Genomic DNA, 19,786 nt, shown 5'->3' on the forward strand with positions numbered 1-19,786 from the left:
TTCATATTCTCACGTTCTACTCTGTTATACTCTAGTAATTTTCCTTACATAATTTTGCATGAACAAGGTGTCTTTGATTATAGGAAATTTAAAAAAAAATATTTTTAAAAAGTTGCTTTCATTCATTTTGATATAATTTGAACTAGTTAAATCTAATTAAAATGCATAAAATTTAATTTTAAATCTAGATTTAGTGTAGTTTGATAAATCCTGTAAAATTTAGAATCTTTTATAAAATACAAAATATTTTTAAAATACACTAAATGTAATTTATTTAAAATTTATATTTATGAAGCATATTTTTGAGTTCAGTTTAAAATTGATATATATAATATATAAATATGTGTATTTGCAGAGTTCTAACTAGAAGTTTGATGCTAAAAGCTTTCCAAATGCCCCATAACTAAATTTTTTGAATATAAAATTAGATCTTCAATAGTTATCAACTGGCCTCTCAATTAAATTTGTTTGTAAATTACATACAAAATGAATCTCATAAAGTTTTGAGAAAATTGAAAAAAACTAAATAACATCAGTATTGCTTTTGTGATGTCACTTTAAAAAAAAAAATCTTCTATTGGGTTCATAATTCAGAATTTAGTACCATAGTATCAAATGATGTGTACATTTTAACTGCTTCCTCAAATTCTTATTTCAATTAAGAAACTATTAGAGATCATTTACAATTTTCTAGGTTATTCATGTGAAGTAAAGTGTTTAAATATGTTAAGTCAATTTATTTATATATAAAATACATTTAAGTTAGGTGAATCAATTACCTTTTTTAAACTGTTCTCCTCTTATACAACAACATAGTGAGTGCACATTCTAAGCAAAAAAAAAACATTACTTCAATCCAAGTGTATAATTTATAATAAACATTCAATTTGTACATTGATAAAGAACATGATAAATATTTTAGATAAAATAAATGACAAGTGATGCTTGGGAGTGATAATTTGGAGAATTTTCAGGAAGCTGATCGTGAAGAATTTGATATATATGATGATGAAGTGGAAGATCATGAGAGTGAGTTAAAAAATTTGGAAAAATATATTTATGAGCATGCACCATCACCAGAGAAGTATGTTTTTAAATTACTGATATAAATTATATATTTTTGAATTTTACTCACACACACACATATATATATATATATATATATATATATATATATATATATATATATATATATATATATATATATATATATATATATATATATATATAATTATATAATATGTAATTTAACAATAATAATATGTATTTTTAACACTGTTAGTTGTTTGATTGTTCCTGTTTCAATTTTTTTTTTTATTTTAAAAAATTGAAATTTTATTTTTAAAGTTGGTATCATGGAATATTAGACAGAAAAGATGCAGAACAGCGGTTGCTTGTTAAAAATATCCCATGCTCATATCTTATACGTGAAAGTGACAGGAAGCCTGGTGTTTATTCACTATCCTATTTAAGTGCCACATATTCTATTAGCCATTTTCGAATAACAGCAATTTGTGGTGACTACTACATTGGTGGCAGAAAATTCCAGTCTTTACAACACCTTGCTGGATATTATTCTACATATGGCAGCCTTATGAAAAATGAAAAATTAAAAACTCCAATTCCACCATCAGAAACAGTTCATTTAGGCTACAGGGTTGTTGCTAGATTCCCTTTTCAAGGCAGTCCAGATACAGATGAACTAAGGTATTCTAAAACAATACAGTGATTGTAATTTTAAGTTTCCACAGTTTTTTCATTTTTTATAAATATACAAATATATTTGTTTATTTAGGAGTCTGTAAAGTTATCTTTTGTTTGCATTCTTTAATTAGTCACATTATTTAAGTTATGTATAGAATTGAAAACTTTAAGTAATGTTTAAGTAATGTACAGAAATTAAATTCATTTGGCAATAGGGCTTTTTGTAATGATTATTCTTGTTTAAACTTTGGCTTTTTTTATTTTTAGTTTTAGCATTGGAGATGTATTTTCAGTGCAGAATATTTTAGACAATGATTGGTTTTGGGTAGTGGCACAAAAAAATTCTAAAAGTGGGTTGGTACCAAAAGCTCTTGTAGAAGATTTGGTATGTACTTGTGTGTAAGAATAAATACATTCCTGAATAATAAAACATTATTTAAAAACAATTAATTTAATAGTATTTTAATAAGTAAATAATTTATTAATAATTATTTACATTGGGGAACACAACTTTTGCTGTATAAGATGTCAAATTTTTTTTTAGAGAAATTAGGGTTTGTAGATTTCAAAAATGACATCAGTTTTTTCTATCAGGTTTTATTATGGAAATGAAGCATAAGTGACTTGATGCCGTATGTTTGTATTACAATACTACAATACTATTAAGTATATCTAAATATTACACAAAAAATGTCAATTATATATATATATATATATATATATATATATATATATATATATATATATATATATATATATATATATATATATATATATATATATTATACACAAAAAATGTTTATTTCAATATCAATAAGATGGAACTTGAAAGATAATATCCACCAAATTCAGTCACTCATGTTGCTGAAGCCACGCTTTTCAGATTTCCTACAATGAAATGCAGACATTCGCCATCTATTCTCCAACAGTAGTCTGCCATTATATGTGTATCCCATTGTCACTGTACCTTTCTTCCATTACCCTTATTTCTAGGTGAAATCTTTCACTCTGCTAATTGCTAACATCACCAATGAAAATTGGAAACTGATTCAAGTGGTTGTGTAGAGATAATGAACTTTGATACTCATATGCAACCAAGAGCAGAAAAGGATGTGAGCATATTCTTCACAAGTTCCATGTAGTTAGGCATCTTATGGTTTCCTAGGAAATTATTAACAACCAAACTAAATGAGGACCAACCAGCTGCATCATTTAACTCCATGTGGTTCTCAAATCGTTAGTTCTTCAGGACTTATCAAATTTGCCATCAAATATATCTGCTTTCAGCTTCTCCATGGTCAGCGATGTACATATGTACCTGAAACAGGCATTATCATTATTCAATACATTAACTAATTGTTTCATCAAACTCAGTTTAATGTGCAGTTGGTGGTAGTATATGGTTTCTTGGTAAACCAATGGCTCTGCAATAATATTTTTTTGCCCTGTTGCCATGGTTTTTCTTTGTGGCCACTGTTTTCTTATCCAGTATTGATGTTTATCTCAACTGTCTCAAAGACATATAAAACATGGGAATTTGATATACGCAAGGCTGACCTACAAGAAAATTAACCATCTTCATATCCACATAGATGACACATTATTGATTGCAGTATAATATCTTATCTAGTGTAGTGGCTATTGTGCCATGATCTTTCTTCATTCCGCGTGAATGACCAAATGGTATTGACCTGTATTTGCTGCCATTGTTTAGAAGCACACAATGGTGAGGTCATTCATTTCTTCTTGACTAAACTCATTTTGATGATGAAAGTCCTTCAAAGTCTATGTCTTTTTGATCACCACAAGTTTTTATCTCAGATTCATTCAACTCATATGATATATCTGGCAGATTCATGTAAGTTGGCACAGGTATCTTGTTACAAAGTGGAATGGGTCATCTTGCCAAATCCATATCAGGATATATCCATTTACTACAGTTGCTTTTATTGATATCCTGAATATTAACTAAATAAAAGTAGCTATCATCACTGTGGTCTTGTTGCTTTCTCAACACCATTGGGATACCAAATTTCATTCACTTTTTATCCCCATTTTTCCACTAACACAGATGTTCTGTGCACATCTTAGGCACAATGAGGTACCCAAGATTTAACTTGGTCCCCTAATTTAACTTTAAAATAAGCCAAATATGCTTTTTTAACAAAGTCTGCAACAGATTTTTGATTGTGACAGAATGTATATTAAATGCAGATGAAACAGAATATATCTGGATCATTTTTGCATTTTCATGATGGTGCTATGTCAAAAACTATTAACTTGACAATTAATGCATGCAATTCAGAAAAGATATACTGGTTAACTATAGTCTGTTAATATAATACAATTATTGAAACATTGGATTAGAAAAACTTGATTATCTCAAAAATTAGAGCTAATAGAAATAAATCAATGGTATTATTGGATTTGTGTGAAAAAAGTAACTAGAATCAATTATGAAATTTCAGGCACCAGAGAAAAAACTTTTTTTTATAAATATGCTTGACGATTAAAGATAATACTTTTATAATACTTTAATAATTTAATAACAAATTATTTATAGTTGTTTTTTTTTTAAAATTATGTTCTCTTAGAGATAATATAAAAAATCACTCTTTTTCACAACGTTTTAAATTTTTTTTTTTTTTCAAATGTACTACACTTTGTTATTTTATTACAAATATGCTACAGTTCTCTTAAATTAACAGTTGTCTTTGTTTATTAAAGAGTTTTACTCCAAACGTTTTACTGCTTTATTTAGGATTCCTCCATTGATGCATTTGAAGGTCAAAGGTGGTGCATTTTTTATGTTTGTTTTTTTTATTTTACCTTTGTAAGAATTTACATTTTTTAACATTATTTTAATTTGCTAATGCTGTTTTTCTGTGTGTAGGTGGTTTTGTAATGTAAGCAAACATGATGCACAAACTATTCTTATGAATTGTGAGTAATGGTATAGACATTGTTGATATCTTACAAAACAATTTGTGGCATTGAAACTATAGTTTCAACTTTATTTGCATTTTGTTTTATTATCTTAATTGTCATAATTTAGTTTTTATTTGATTTTAGTTGGTGAAGTTGGTGATTTTCTAATTCGTCCAAGTGATAATCTAGGAGATTATTCTATATCTCTAAGGTTTTTGTTTCTCTAAGTGTTTATCATTAGCTAGTAAAGTAAATTAAGCTTTTTAAAAATCTTTTGCAGAGATCATACAGGTGTTTTAAGATTATTCTATATCTCTGAGGTTTTTTGTTTCTCTAAGTGTTTATCATTAGCTAGTAAAGTAAATTAAGCTTTTTGAAAATCTTTTGCAGAGATCATACAGGTGTTTCAAGATTTCTTATTAGAAGACAAGGACGGCATTTTGTCATAGGTGGAAGAATATTTGATAAGTATGATATTTATTTCAAAAGTTTACTTGAATTTCATGGTAAACTAATTATATAGTGTTAAATGTTTTTTTTAAACTTTGTAGCATTGAGGGTATTATAGCAAGGTATAACAAGGAACAGCTCTCAGAAGGAGTTCCTCTAAAACAACCATTAGATAGGGTAATTAGTTTTATCAATTCTTTTGCTTTTGCGATGTTTCCCTGATTTTTTAAATATTTTTAAACCTTCTAATAAATCATTTAGAGCAAGTATGAATCATTTTATCATAACCTCAAACAAAGGACAGTAAGTGAGGAAGCAAGTATACCTGTTGTTTCACCATTGCGAGTAAAGGAAAGTGGGTCTTCAGAATCTAATGTTACAAAAAGTGGTTTTTTAATTAAAAAGGGTATTCATTAAATATATCACATTTTCTAAAAATCTTTTTAAGCGTCTTAAAAAATGTGTCTATGACATTTTAAGACATAAATGTTAACAAGAAGTTTCTGTGTGTTTGTTAAATGTACTTGATATTTTGTATTTTTAACGTTGTATATGTTTAGACAGTCGTAATAAGTGGAAGCGTCTTTACATGGTTCTAAAAGGTGATGAGCAGCAACTTCTCTACTTTGAAAATGAGAAAGTATAACCAGAGTTTTATATTTAAGTTTGAAAGGTTTTTACAAGGAAAAATTTCATTTTTAACTCTTTTTTTGAATGAATTTGCTTATAGAGAACAAAGCCCAAAGGTTTATTTGATTTGACCTATGCTTCTGTTTATACAGTTCATGAAAGTTTGTTTGGGAGGTTTGTTGTTATTTCAGTTTTCTGCTTAGAAAATTAATTATGAATTTTGACTCATTTAATTTGGCTTGTTTTCTATAGACCAAATTGTTTTCAAATTGTTGTGAGAGCTTTGAATGAAACACAGACACATTTTTTATGCGCAGAGACAAGTGATTCTTGTCAGGTAAGTATTCCACATTTAAAAAACTAATAGCTAGGTTAATAAATCTTGGTTTGTCAAAGTATGATTTTGGATATTTTGGGATATGGGATAGATGTACTTCATACCATACAAAGAGGAAAGAAAATACTAGTAAATGAAAATGAAATCCTTTTCCTACTCTCGTATATTGTTCAGATGATGTTCAGGTGATGAGTATTTAAAATAATGAAATTTTGCAACTTTTTTTTGTTGTTTAAGGAAACTTTTTCTTTCCAAACAAAAAAATTAAATTTAAATGATTCAAATCCTTTACATTCATTTTAATTACTATTTCTTGTTACTTCAGATAAATTTTAACATATCGGTTCAGTAAAATTTCAGGAGATTTAAATTATATTGCTTTAATATTTGCTTGAAAAATAAAATGTGGTAAACAACTTAATAATGATAATAATAAACCACTTGATTTATATTTATAAAATTTCAAACTTACTCCCATTTAACGAATTTTTATCTAAAATTAATCACTTTTTGCCAGACACCCACCCCACCCCCCTTTTTTTTTTTTTTTTTAAATTGATCAGTTAAAGGTTGATCTATTAAATGTGTTCTTTTCCTATATTAATCTACTTCAGTATTGAAGTCAAGTACCAGGTGGTTTTTTTTTATAAAAAAATCATTCCTCTTATTATTGTGTTCATTGTTTATTTGCTAAATAAATATAATAAATATGAACCATTAAACATTCTGTTTTAAAAATAGCTTGATTTGTTAAAAATTACACTTCAAGGAATGGTGGGATTGCATAACGCTCTACTGCGGAACTGTAAAAAATAATAAAGGAAACCTTAAAGCTGTAAAAGAATTACGAAGTTTGCAAATTACCATTTGTCATGGCCAAAAAATACCTGTTAATAAACTTCCGCATCCTTATTGTATAATTTCACTCAATGATGTTAAAACCTGTCGAACAAAGTCGCAAGAAGCACCAGAACCAATTTATAATGAATCTTTCACATTTGAGTAAGTAATCAATTAACTATGCATTTTTGATTTTTCAAAACTAAAAATTTTGAAAATTTAACTTGTTAATTTTAATTTGGTTGTGTTTTTAATTCATTTTTTATTTGTTTTTGTAACTTATTTTTGTTTGTTAGTGATTTACCTGAAGATATCACTTCATTTACAGTACACATGTATAATAGTAAAACTGGACCCTATAAAGACAAAGAAATGGGTAAGTTGTTCTTAATGACTTTTTCACCTAAAGATTTTTATTATTGATTGATTTGATTAACTCACTTTATAAATTACAAAAAGTTACTTTAATTTTATTGATGATTAACAATTTATCTCAGTATAATTTATATTTTTTTATATATAATTTTTTCATATATAATTTTAGGTAAAGTGACAGTATATTTAAATACAATAGAGAATGGTAAATTGTTGGATCAATGGTTTGTATTGGGTTCACAGCAGCACAAATCTGATATGGGAAGCATTCGCATAACAGGAAAGTTTTCGGTATGTCTTAACATTTTTTAAAACTGATAAAAGAATAAGGATATCTTTTATCATTCAAAACTGATAAAGTAATCTTTTTTTATGTATACTAGTAGTTATATGTATACTAGCTAGCATAGAGTAATTATATGTGGAATAATTAGCTAATATGAAGTAGTTGTATGTGGAGTAATTATGTTGATTTATGACAATTGTGTTGATTTTTAGCATGAAATTATAATGCAAGTTGATGACTATGAAAAACTTCACAAAGTATGTACTTATTTATATTATGTATATTTTATTTTTTAAGTTTCATATTTCTGCTGTTTACTTTCTCAACTTCTACTTGATGTAGGTTTTGTTAAACAAGGATTATCAAATTGTTCAGTCTCTTGGTGAAGTCTGTAAAGATCTTAATAGCCTCGCATACACCCTTCTACGTATTTTCCGACAAGACAATAATGAAATTAATCTTATTCAAACAATTGCAATAAAAGAAATGAACCAATTAGGCATTGAATCTTTTTTTCCTCTCTAAAATCTGTTTTTTTCTTTTGTTTAACTCATATTTTTAACGGGTCACTTTTAATTTATAGAATGTTGAAATTTTCTAAACATGCTAGAAATTTTTTGAAGTTGGCAAAGCAATTTTAACAGCTTAAGCTGATGGTGATGACAAATCAAATTTATCTCTAGAAAAAAAAGAAACATTGTTTCGTGGAAATACGTTGACTACTAAACTTATGGACCAATATATGAAAATGATTGCGATACCTTACCTTCAGCAGACAATCAAGTCTGTTATTCTGAAGATCATGGAGAGTAAACAGTGTTGTGAGGTAAGTTGAGTAAGTGAGGTAAATTGTTTGGTAAAAAAAAACATTACATTTTCAGATTTTATGTTATCTTTTTTTTGTGTGTAAGTTAAATCCCTCGCAAGTGGAAAAAGGTTCAAACGTTGCTGAGAATCTTCAACAACTTATTAAATTTTTAGAAGAAATTACAAGTAATATATTTAGTTCAGCAAGCAGTTGCCCCAAGTAAGCACTTTTACAAATTATTTTTGTCTAAAGATTATGACAAATACTTTTATTGTAATTTTAAAGTAGCGTTGCTGGTGAATGTCAGGAAATAAAAAGTGTTAATTTATCTGTTTGTTTCTTGTAGGCAATTACGATATTTGTTTCATTGCTTGCAAACTGTTGCAAAAAATAATTGGCCAAATGAGGCAAATATTGGTACACGAGTTGTCAGGTTGCTGTTTTAAACATTACTATTATGCAATTTTCAATTATTTGGGATGTTTTTTTTTTGACTGAAAGTTACTTATAATAAACTGTTTTATACTTCATTCTTCAGTGCTTTTTTATTTCTTCGTCTCATTGTCCCAGCTGTTTTGAATCCAAAAATGCATAATTTAGTTCATGGTAAGTTATTCCTAATTTCTTTTTTAATTATGGTTTTTTAAACGAATTTTTTATGTTCTTAACAAACAAAAAATAATTTTTTATGTTCTCAACAAACGAAAAATAATTTCTTTATACTTTATACTAAACTTTAAAATTTAGAATCACAATCTCAAATGTCAGCCAGAACGCTCACTCTTGTTGCCATGTGCCTTCAGAAGCTTGCCAACCTTGTTGAGTTTGGTGCGAAGGTAAAAAAATAAACATCACCCTTTCAAATATTTTTTCTCTATTAAATATTTATCAAGTATTTTTTTTTTTTTTTTTTCATATTTAGGAACCCTATCTTGTTGTTGTGAATCCTTTTCTACAAAAGTACCGTTCAAAAATGATTGATTTTTTAGATGAAGTTTCGGTGAGTTAACTCATAACCTGCAACAGTCGTCCATCAAATTTATTTTATAAGAATTTCATTTTTATGCCTAATTTAATTAAATTTCAGTTTTATGCCTAACATTAGAAAAATTAAATTATAAGTAATTAAATTAATATGCAATGTTTTTGTATTGAATATAAAACTTGAAATTGCCTTTTTAAATTTTAGAGCCAAATAACTGTTCCTCCACAAGTTGCAGTTGTTAAGCAAAATCTTGCAAGAGATTTAGCTGCAATTCACGATACTTGCATAAAATACGAGCATGAACTACAAAAGTTAAGTGCTACCCACGTAAGTGAAAGCGCTTCGGTTTATAATATAAAAGAATAAACTTGTTTGATAACAGCTCCTGATCTTATAGCGTGAAGGCATTTTCATCTAAAGTCACGAAATTGGTTTTATTATCTTCTCGTAAAATATGATTTCATTTATTTAGGCCAACGTAAAGATTCTTTTAGCGATTGTAGAAGGTGTGAAGCGGAAAAAAGAACAATATATGAAAGAGTCTAAGATAATCTGTGATGAGTTTGCTGTTTAAGCTCTTTAAAAGACTAAAATTAATTTCAAATGACAGGTTTGTAAATTATTTTTTATAAGTGGTTCTGTTGAATGGTGGTGTTAAATTTGGCAATTTTTACTCTGAAATGAAAAAAAATATTGATGCAGAAAAACTGGAAAAAGTTTTTAATTACTTAAATATTTTTCTGACGTTTTTTTTTTATCAATTTTATGTTAAATATTTTCTTAAAATATTTTCTGAAAATTCTATCATAGTATTTATAAAATCGTGTACATTGCCCTTTTTATTGGTGAAGTTTCTAGATTTCGTAAAGTTCAATTTTTTGGTGTTTTTAAATTATTATTTTTATGTGTATGTGAATATAAATTATGGTTTTTAGAAGCTCTATATTTTCTACTGAGATTGTAAGATCGTATATTATTTTGAAATTTTTTATTTCTATTATAAAAATCTGCTGTATTTTTAGCGAAAAATCCCAATTGGAAAATTGATTAATTGATCAAAATCGATGAATAATCGATCAATCGATACTGATGAATCTGCTAGGCTTATGTTATATTTTTTCCTCTCCCCATTTTTAAAAATGTCTTTTTTTTCTTTTTTTTTTTTTAACGCTGTAAACTTGTTTTCTCTTAAACTCCTATTCAAAGCATTCTGCTTTGGAATGATAGGTAAGATATCTGTATACTGTATACACTGTCTTTACTCAAGGCCAGTTCAAATTCATTTCTGTACATTTTTATAGAAAAGTATGAAAAATGATGTGCTTTTTAAATTTTCCATAGAAATGTTGTTGACAGGGTTCGAGAGTCGGATTTTTTTAAAAAAAGTTAGCACCAGCATAAAAGTTTATCAACTACTAGAACCTTTATGATGAGAATATAAATTGTTGCTGAAGAAAGTTCATTAAACTTCATAAAAAAAAAAGTCCGCACTGGAACAAAGTGAAATAAATAGCTATCGCCTGGTTTCCATTAACATCTTACACGGAAATATTTTTTTTGATATCAGTTAATTGTGTTCATTTACGCTAAAGTTAGAAGAAGTGTTAAACTTAAATTCCACTTGCATTTGTTTTGATCATTGGGATTGAGATGTAAGTTTTACTTGTGATTTTTTAACTTTTTTTTTAAACTTTTCCTTGGAAATTCAAAAAACAAAATCTTGAGAAAATGAGCTTATATATTGTAGGGGAGACCGTGGCTAGTTGGCTGCAGGGCTGACACATTGCATTTAACTTTGGAATTTTCCACCAGAAATTTCCAAAATTTACATGGAACTTTCCCACTTAACTAATTCATCTTTCAGTGTAGAAAAGTCTATTCGATCGACTTAAGCAATAAAAGTTATTGTCAAAAAATATTGTTGGATAAAAATTATCAAGAGTTTTCATAAAAAAGATGCGCTTGAAATAGATGCTTAATGTTGCTAAACTTGTCTCTTTTTATATGGTGTGCTAACTTAAGTTGGCACATATTTTTTTCTTTTTTGGAGGCCCTTCTTGGGCCACCAATTTTTTTTTTTTTTTAATGTTTGACACTTAAACATGCTTGTCAAAGTTCTGACTCTAAATCATACACTGCCCATTTTGTTAATCTAGAAAATTTGTAAAACAGCTATTGCTATATACACCACCAATCAAAATGATGAGTCTGCCATCTTTTTATGAGAATTTCAATTGTTTTCTTCAAAAAATAACGTTGAACACCCTGCTTATTTTTTTTCGGCCGATTATTTATCACTATCATTAAAAGCATAAAAAATAAGAGATCATGTTGCATGACAGGAGGTAACAGCAAAGTTTAATTTGTTTAATGAAATAATTGAATTTCATTATTACTTTCTGAAGATATATCCGGTATAAGCACAACTTAATTTAATTTTCATTCATTTTAAAAGCGTGAGATGCGGGAGGAAAAAAAATATGTTTATCACCTTAATATAGTTTTTTTTTGTTTTTTTATTTTCTGAAAATGCATATAAAAGCTAACAATCGAAAAAGCAGAAGAAAAAAATCACTGGAAGACCTCGCGTGACCACATAACGAGAAGAAAATATACTGATTCGACAGTGCATTCGAATAAGAAAATTGACTACATGAAAACTGGCAGTAGAAAGACCCAAAGTATTGCGATTATTAAATGAACAAAAACCCTGGATTTAATGGTCGAAATGCTATAAAAAATCACGTCTTCAAAATAAAGTGAAAAGATTGGCTTGAGCTACGAAACACAAAAATGCTGCAATTTTGTGTTTCGTAGCTCAAGCCAATCCATTGGTGGAAAGACCTTCAGACTAATGAATCACAATTTTCAACATTTGGGTTGAAGAGAGGAGTTTTTCTTCCTTGGCACAACAACAAGAAGTTAGAACAAGAATTGGAGCAATACACTTCGTCTTGTTCCAGCTGTCAAACATGAAGATAGATCAGTCATGATTTGGGGTTGTTTTGGAAACAGCCAGGTTTGTGATTTAATAAAAACTGATGGAACTCAAAGAAAAGAGGAATATCGTGACATTTTAGAGTTGGATGTGCTAACCTCATGAGTGAGTTTTGCTGGTGGAAGTTTTCTTCTTGTTTGTAACTGACAGTAAGGTCCTACGACAGCATCAATGTTGCTTAAGTCAAAATTGAAGAATGGCGCTCCTTTTCAAGCCAAGAAATTTCAAAATTTAAAGTTTTTTGAATGCACTAATCATCGATTTCTGACACAACACATTGTATTTCTTTACTACCATCAATTCTCTGGATTAAGAAACGGTTCGCTAATCAAAACTGACATTTGAATCAACATATTAGTTTTAAACCAATAAATGAAAGAGCAATAAACGAAAACTTTGAGAAAGGTGAATAAGGTGCTTAAAGCTGAATTTTTCGAGCTTTTCTGGCCACTCATTTATTAGTGAAACTGTCGTAGCTCACCTTTTTCACCAAATCTTTTTCAATCGAAATGATCAAAAGTTCAGGCAGATGAAACACGTTCAAAGGAAAGATTGCTTCAAAGAACTTGAAAGATGTTCCTTAAAAATCATCACATCTTGGTCTTTTTGACTCAAAACAACTGGACATGAAGAGGGGTCAGCATTAATCATTATCAGATCAGGTTGGGCATCTCATTCTCCTCTGCTGGATAAGGTTTCTCCTTCCGAGTCTGATGACTCACTTTAAAATCCATTTAGCTCAGCTTAAGGTAAATTGTTTGAGGCTCCCACTGATCTACAATCCTCTGACTCACACATTGAGTGCAGCAAGTGATCTTGGAAGAGGAGAAGGGTTCATTGGTTCCTCTTGCCCTCATGGACTGACTGGGAGTCATGGTCATTATTATAGTACACTAAACTATCTTCTTGAAAATATAAATCTTAAAACTCCTTCTGAAAGTTATGAAAAAAAGTTGGTATGTAGAAGACCCTCCAGCCTTTTAAATCTCAAAAGCATTTTGATCACAGAACTCAAATTGAAAATTGGGCCCATCCTGCTCCTCTTGTTGCATTCCAGTATAACGTTTAAACGTAGCTTCATATTCATCTACTATAGTAGATGCATTGGAGATTGTGGTATAGATACGTCATCTCCTTAAGGCACAGGCCTTATAGTACACAATAATTTTGGATACTTACCTGTGTATTTAATTACCAATTCAACGTACCTGTGTATTTCAATTTACTGCTTATTCTTATTATCTTTATGATACACTGTCAGTTGTTTCAAGCAGGTAGAAGAGCAGATGTTAGAGGCCCAGCTCTTATAGTCAAAACTTAATCAACATTTCTTAGCTGATGGACTCAAACTTCTTTGTTGATTCTTAAATGACAAACCTATACACACATACATAACAGAAGTTTTTATTCGGAACATTTACGCACTTCCTTGGCATGTTTATTCACTAACGCAACTTAATAAGTAGATTAATACTGTAATTACAATTTAGAACGAAACCAGAGTATATGAATACGTTGCGAGCATTTAAACATTACTTATCTATCAACTGTATGACTCAAGAAGACTGCTCTGCGCTGATATGATCTATCAACTGTATGAAATTAGAAAAATGCTCTGTGCTGACAACAATAGCGATAAATGTTATCCATTCTTTTCGTTTTATGTTTAACTTAAGAAATATATATTTTTTGTCATAAATTTAGCGTTATTTAACAATATTTGAGTAACACCCTTAATTGTGCCTCGATAATCTGAATTATTAAAAATTTAGCTGAAAGATTTTTGTTCATATCTTAAAGACTTTAAAATTAATACCCTTTTACTGAAAATTACAAGATTTTTTTTTTCAAATTTTATGATTATTTTATTTTATCCGTACGTGTAGATTTCTACTAAGATTTTTCACTCTGGTATCTAATTTCTTGATTATTCAAATGCTTTGTGCGAAAGTTTACGCTGTTTGGGGCGTACAATGTAAAAAATAATCTTCCACTTTAATTAAAAAAAATAAATTTGTCAACTATTTTTAGAAGAAAAATTTTTTTACTTACTATGAATAACAGTAGTATATATTTTGATTTATATTTTTATTTTGTGGTTTATTTCAGCACCATGATATTTAAAGCATTAACCCCCGGCAATAATATTTGCCGTAACATGAAACTTGTCTTAAAATATCAACAGTAATCGAAGCAAATAATGTTTGCAAGTCCAAATTCCAGCAACAAAAATGTAGATCAGCAAAATTTGGTAAAAAATAAACGACAGCTAACTTAAATTCTGCCAAGAAGAAAGGTCCGCCGTATATTTTCGTTTGTGAAACCCATAACTTGTTCACATCTCAAGCGTTTAGAAATCATTCATGCTGCTATTGTTAACTTCAACTAGCAAGTATATCGAACATCAAGGACATGAGTTTTGGTCGAAATTTGATTTTAATCATACCCGTTCTAATTCAAGTTTTGAAAGCAGAGAGTTGCAAAGAAATTGAGTATCGAAAATGTACGTTGTTCTCTAAATGTAGGAAAACTTTATATAAAATTGCAACCGAGTGTGAAAATCTGTTAAATGACATTAGTTCTGAATTTAAATGTACTTTAAAATGTCAACTGCTGCTTAAGAATTTTACATCAGACTTGAGTTTTGGCAAGGAGCTGTCCACTTGCAATTGTCTCCAAGACGCAAACTGTTTAATTTATAGGAGACGGTTTCAAACTTGCCTTAATAATAAAACGAGTCCGTCCGAAACTGGATGTCAAAAATATCACTCTCAATGCGATGCTAACAAAACATGCCGGTCATTGTACACGCGTTGGTTTGACTCGTGCGGCGATCTTTTCAGCGAATACGAGTACACAGCAGAATGCAAACAAGCTGAAAAAGACTTTTACGCTAACGAGATAGGTTTTCTAATGAAGTCTTGTGACTGTGATGGAAACATGGAGCAAGAAAAGTTTTGTTTAGAGGTGAGATTTAACAGAGATAAACTTTTAAGAACTGAAGAGAGCGTATTGCTTTTAAAAGAAAACAAAAAACGAAAAAGTGAAGCGGCAAGCTTGTTTATAAAAATGTATTTAATTTATTTTGTATGTATTTTTTCTTTTATCCTCTTGAATATGTTCTGAATATAACCTGAAAGGTCTCTGACACAACTTTTCTACTTACTTTCGCGTACCGTGAGAACGAAAAATATATAACATGCATGAATTACCTAAATTCATAACGAAGTCCTGTCCAAGCAACGACAACCGGCGTACGCTATTGAAAACAGCTTTTCTTTAAAATTAAAAAAGTTTATTATAATGTGTATTTGTATCTTTTTGAAACTATTAGTGTTTCCAAATGTAAACAAATGCATGTCTAAACATTTGATGATGTCATTTAAAGTGCTCTCTAACTGAAAAGCAACAAAATACCTTAAAAGTAAGATTTTCCATCGTTTAAGTTTGGTAACCTACAGATGTGGGGTAAACTTTATAGGTAACCTCCAGAGGTGGTCCAAACTTTATACTTAGTATGTTCATTCTGGTTTAAAAAATTTTTTTAAAAAAAAGTCACAGTGACCAGAGTCTGGAAACAAAAGCATCGAAATATTAGAGCAACAAGGTCCAAATAAGAAGAGGTGTGGAGGGGGGAGGGGGAGGGGGAGGGAAATGAGAAAACATAGAAAAACTGTACTGTTATGAACTAGAATAAAATTCGTCTGATAAATTCTTATTTAGTAAAAGAGTCTTTAAACGCGCAAAACATATGACCATGTAAAGTTGACATCCACCCTTCCCACCACCCCCACCCCCACCCCAAGTAGAAGGGGTTGTAAACTTTACATTGATCGCCTTTTTCTTTTTTTCTTTTTTTTTTTTCTTTTTTCATTTGTTTCTATCAACGATAAAAGAACTTTTGATTAAATTTAATTTTTTCCAATGGAATTTCGATTTTGTTTGAATTTTGCTACAAAATGTTTTTTATTCCATCAACATTTGGGAAAGGGGGGGGGGGGGGGGGAGCCGAACTTTCAGGTTAATAATGTTCCCAAGCTCCAATCACTGTAACTTTTTGTACAACATTCATTCACACCAACAAGAGTATAAAAAAATTTAAAGTCATCTCTGTCATCTTAATCTTAATAATAATCTTGATAATAACTTAAAAAACCTCAATAATCTTAATAATAATCTTGAAATTTATCTTAATCTTCATCTGAAGTTAAATCTGTCATCTCAATCTAAAACCATCTCTGGAAGTTACCTATCTTGAACAACCGAAACCATGCTACTAACACCAATGTTCGTAATAACGTCAAACAAGAACCCCTCGTTTTTAAAATGATCGCTCATCATAAGAAAGATATTAAAACTTGCAAAGTTTTCTTTAATCAGACGAAGAAAAAATCAACTTTTCATCTGCTAGAGACGTTAAACGTTACGCTTAAAACGTTATGCAACAAACAATTATTTGTTGAAGCATAACGTTTGATGCTATTGAACTCAGCGAGACATCGAGCGAATGAATCCGCATCTCACATCTGGAAAAACGATTTTGAAGAAAGAGGCGCATGCTCATGTGCAACCAAAGTAGTTCAATTCGATTCGGAATTTGCTTCACTGAGGGAGAAAGAACGTTGGCTGGTCGCCAATAAGAAAAACGAATACAGATTCATAGAGCCGTTGTTCCAAAAACCAGAATTACACATCGAGCAGAAACCAGGTAATCCGATTAGAAAAGTCAGCCTTAAAATAAACATTGATACTGGGCAAAACTTGGAGAAGTAGGCTTGATATACTCCAAGCAGAAATTTAATCCAATTAGAAATGTCAACTTTGAAACGAACAGTGAGTTGCACTGGGCTAGAAATATATTGACCACAAACTTAATCCAATGTCACTTATTATATCATTATTAGAACTCATATTTGGTATTATTAAATATATAAATTTGTTGGACCTGTTATGTAAAAAAAAATGTTTTTTAGGGATATTATTTATGTCATAATTTATTTATAAATTATGACATAAATAATAAATTATTTATTACATATTATGTAATGTTATGTGCAGTTTAAAATTTATGTGAGGACTTTTTAAAGATCTGGTAAATGTTCATCATTTAGGTTCAAATTTTTTCATCGAAGTGAGTTTAAAGATTTCCATCTACGTGAGTTTTTAATTTGCACTTGACATCTGTGGGAAATATTTTTTATTACTCTTAATCTTAGGGCTTTTGCTATTTCTTCCCTGAAGCATTTACTGCTCAGTCCTGTCCAAGCAACGTAAAATTGTTTGCAAATAAAATGAGGTGAAAGAAATCATATATTCTGTTCAATTTCAAAGTTGCTCCTTTATTTTCTTTCATTGCGGGTCGCTTTTGAAAAGCAAGTTAAGGAGACCTTTGTCTGCTCTATAATCGTAGTGGAATTATTCATAGTTTGGTATTTTAATACGATCTGAGCAATATTAAAGTATTTTCGTAGTAACACTAGAGCCAACCATCGCTTTCTAAAGTGGTTTACAGTATTAATTCGCATTTTTAGTTGCTAGAGAGAACAACATTTTTGACATAATGTGGTACAAAGTTTCCCTCAGTTGTACGAAGTGATGTTAATTTGTTTACTGTGCTTTAGTATCTTGAACGCAAAGATTTCCATTTGGAAATATTTCAACTCTAATTTTCATTATCACAATTATTTTATAAATAAACGTCATATCTTTTTGGCAATGGTTTGTAGCTAAAAATACGTTACACATTTCCGCCTAAATCCCATAATTTAAAATGCTGAAGAAAAAGAAATTATGTTCAGATATTTGATCCAATCAGGAAAGATTTTTGTATGGAAGTTTTAAAAGGCTTTTTGAGTGACCATTTTTTTTAACTTTAATACTTCAAACTGTAAACGCGTTTTTATTTTACTTAAGTATCAAAACCATTATTAAGTTAAAATGTAAAATGGTACCTTTAATTACACAGACATTGCAAAAGTCACTTCCAGTTAGTCGACTAAACTGAATTTTTCCCTTCAATTTAACTATGATAGGTACTTAATGAGAATGCTGAGTCTAACTTTGTCAAGTTGCTTAATCACTTTTCTACATCTAATTAGATTCCTCAAGAATCACGAACAGTTTCAGTCTAAAATTCGAATCCATCAAAAGTCGAAAATCGAATAAAGCAGTAAAAATGACTTTTGTATTTAGAGATTTTCTAGTTCAAAACCATTGGTTGTTGCAAGAAACCTTTACACTGTTACCTGCAATCCTTAAACATAAGTTAAATCTAACTTGGTTTAAGAATCTAACTAATTTAAACATAAGTTAAATCTAACTTGTGGTAAAATTACTTAACTTATTAACTATTTAACCTAGTTTTTTAAGGGAATAACGGAAAGGAAGCAGGACCCCCTTAACCCAACTTGAGTGTGTCTCTATCCCTGATTTGAATAGCGCCATACTTATGTATGTATGCATGTATGTATGTATGTATGTATGTATGTATGTATGTATGTATGTATGTATGTATGTATGTATGTATGTATGTATGTATGTATGTATGTATGTATGTATGTATGTATGTATGTATGTATGAATGTATGTATGTATGTATGCATGTATGTATGTATGTATCAACAGCATAGCACAAATCTTTACACACGCACACACACAAATAAATAAAGCGAAGATATTTCAACTATGTATGGTACTTAACGTTTCATGCCTAGCAGCAATCATCAGCCATGAAATACGAAGAAAGTTAAAATTACGTAAAAATTGTAAGTTTGCATGTGACGTGGAGAACATTTGTAATTATTTCAAAAAATTTTATCAAAATAATTTTTGAAACAACCAATTAAATCTTAGAATTGTTTCTACTTTTAATTTGCTTCACAAATAAAAAAGACCACTATCTTGTGTTCTTTTAACTAAGTTATAATAAATTCTAATAGATGAAAATAAATAGAAAATAATTTTTTCTTTTTTCCGTTTAAGTATATTATTTGGTTCGACTAAAGCGCATATTCCATTTTTAATTTTGTTGCAAAAAAAATATTTTTTATTTCTGAAAAAAAAAAAAAAAGGATGGATTGTGACAGATTTTTCCTAACCGTATCTTCTCTAAATATGGTAGTTTAAATTGATCTATCCGATCACCGGGTTTAAAAGATCCGGACTTTTTTCTGTTAGGCTTTCTGAAGCCTCAAATATATAACAAACAAGCACCTTTAGATCAGTTAAAACAGAACATCAGTGCCGATATCGCAGACATAACACAGGGTTTGCTGTGTTCTTTTATGGAGAATGCAATAAAAAGAGCCTAAATTTGTCAGCGCTTAAATGGGACCTATTAATTAGTTATAATTTTCAAAAATTAATGTAAAAATGATTATAAGCAAAACAAATTAGACTGTGACTTTTGGGATACCCTGTAGTAGGTTAAGGTTTATCTTTGCAAA

The 19,786-nt window shown here is 29.4% G+C and overlaps 1 protein-coding gene and 1 long non-coding RNA gene across 2 annotated transcripts; both read left to right on the top strand.

Annotated features, from left to right (window-relative positions):
* The first annotated feature begins 878 nt into the window (after window positions 1-878).
* LOC145195656 (ras GTPase-activating protein 1-like) lies at window positions 879-10,437 on the top strand. Its single transcript, XM_090088859.1, has 25 exons — window positions 879-1,084; window positions 1,348-1,707; window positions 1,972-2,089; window positions 4,466-4,497; window positions 4,598-4,647; window positions 4,777-4,843; window positions 5,023-5,100; window positions 5,184-5,259; window positions 5,344-5,488; window positions 5,643-5,722; window positions 5,813-5,886; window positions 5,965-6,049; window positions 6,819-7,051; window positions 7,186-7,265; window positions 7,434-7,555; window positions 7,763-7,807; window positions 7,893-8,049; window positions 8,234-8,376; window positions 8,462-8,577; window positions 8,705-8,791; window positions 8,897-8,964; window positions 9,106-9,194; window positions 9,281-9,358; window positions 9,548-9,670; window positions 9,816-10,437. Exons 1-25 carry the CDS (start codon window positions 942-944, stop codon window positions 9,915-9,917), a joined length of 2,751 nt encoding a protein of 916 aa, XP_089944985.1. The 5' UTR covers window positions 879-941; the 3' UTR covers window positions 9,918-10,437.
* Window positions 10,438-11,844: 1,407 nt separating this feature from the next.
* On the top strand, window positions 11,845-15,489 carry LOC149892858 (uncharacterized). Its single transcript, XR_016452938.1, has 2 exons — window positions 11,845-13,982; window positions 14,228-15,489. It is a non-coding gene; the product is annotated as an uncharacterized LOC149892858 (long non-coding RNA).
* Window positions 15,490-19,786: the final 4,297 nt, after the last annotated feature.

Source organism: Hydra viridissima, unplaced genomic scaffold (genome assembly GCF_058129835.1).
Source record: "Hydra viridissima isolate aposymbiotic clone 2 unplaced genomic scaffold, HvirCarnegie_v1 scaffold_1, whole genome shotgun sequence".
Taxonomy (NCBI): Eukaryota; Metazoa; Cnidaria; class Hydrozoa; order Anthoathecata; family Hydridae; genus Hydra; species Hydra viridissima.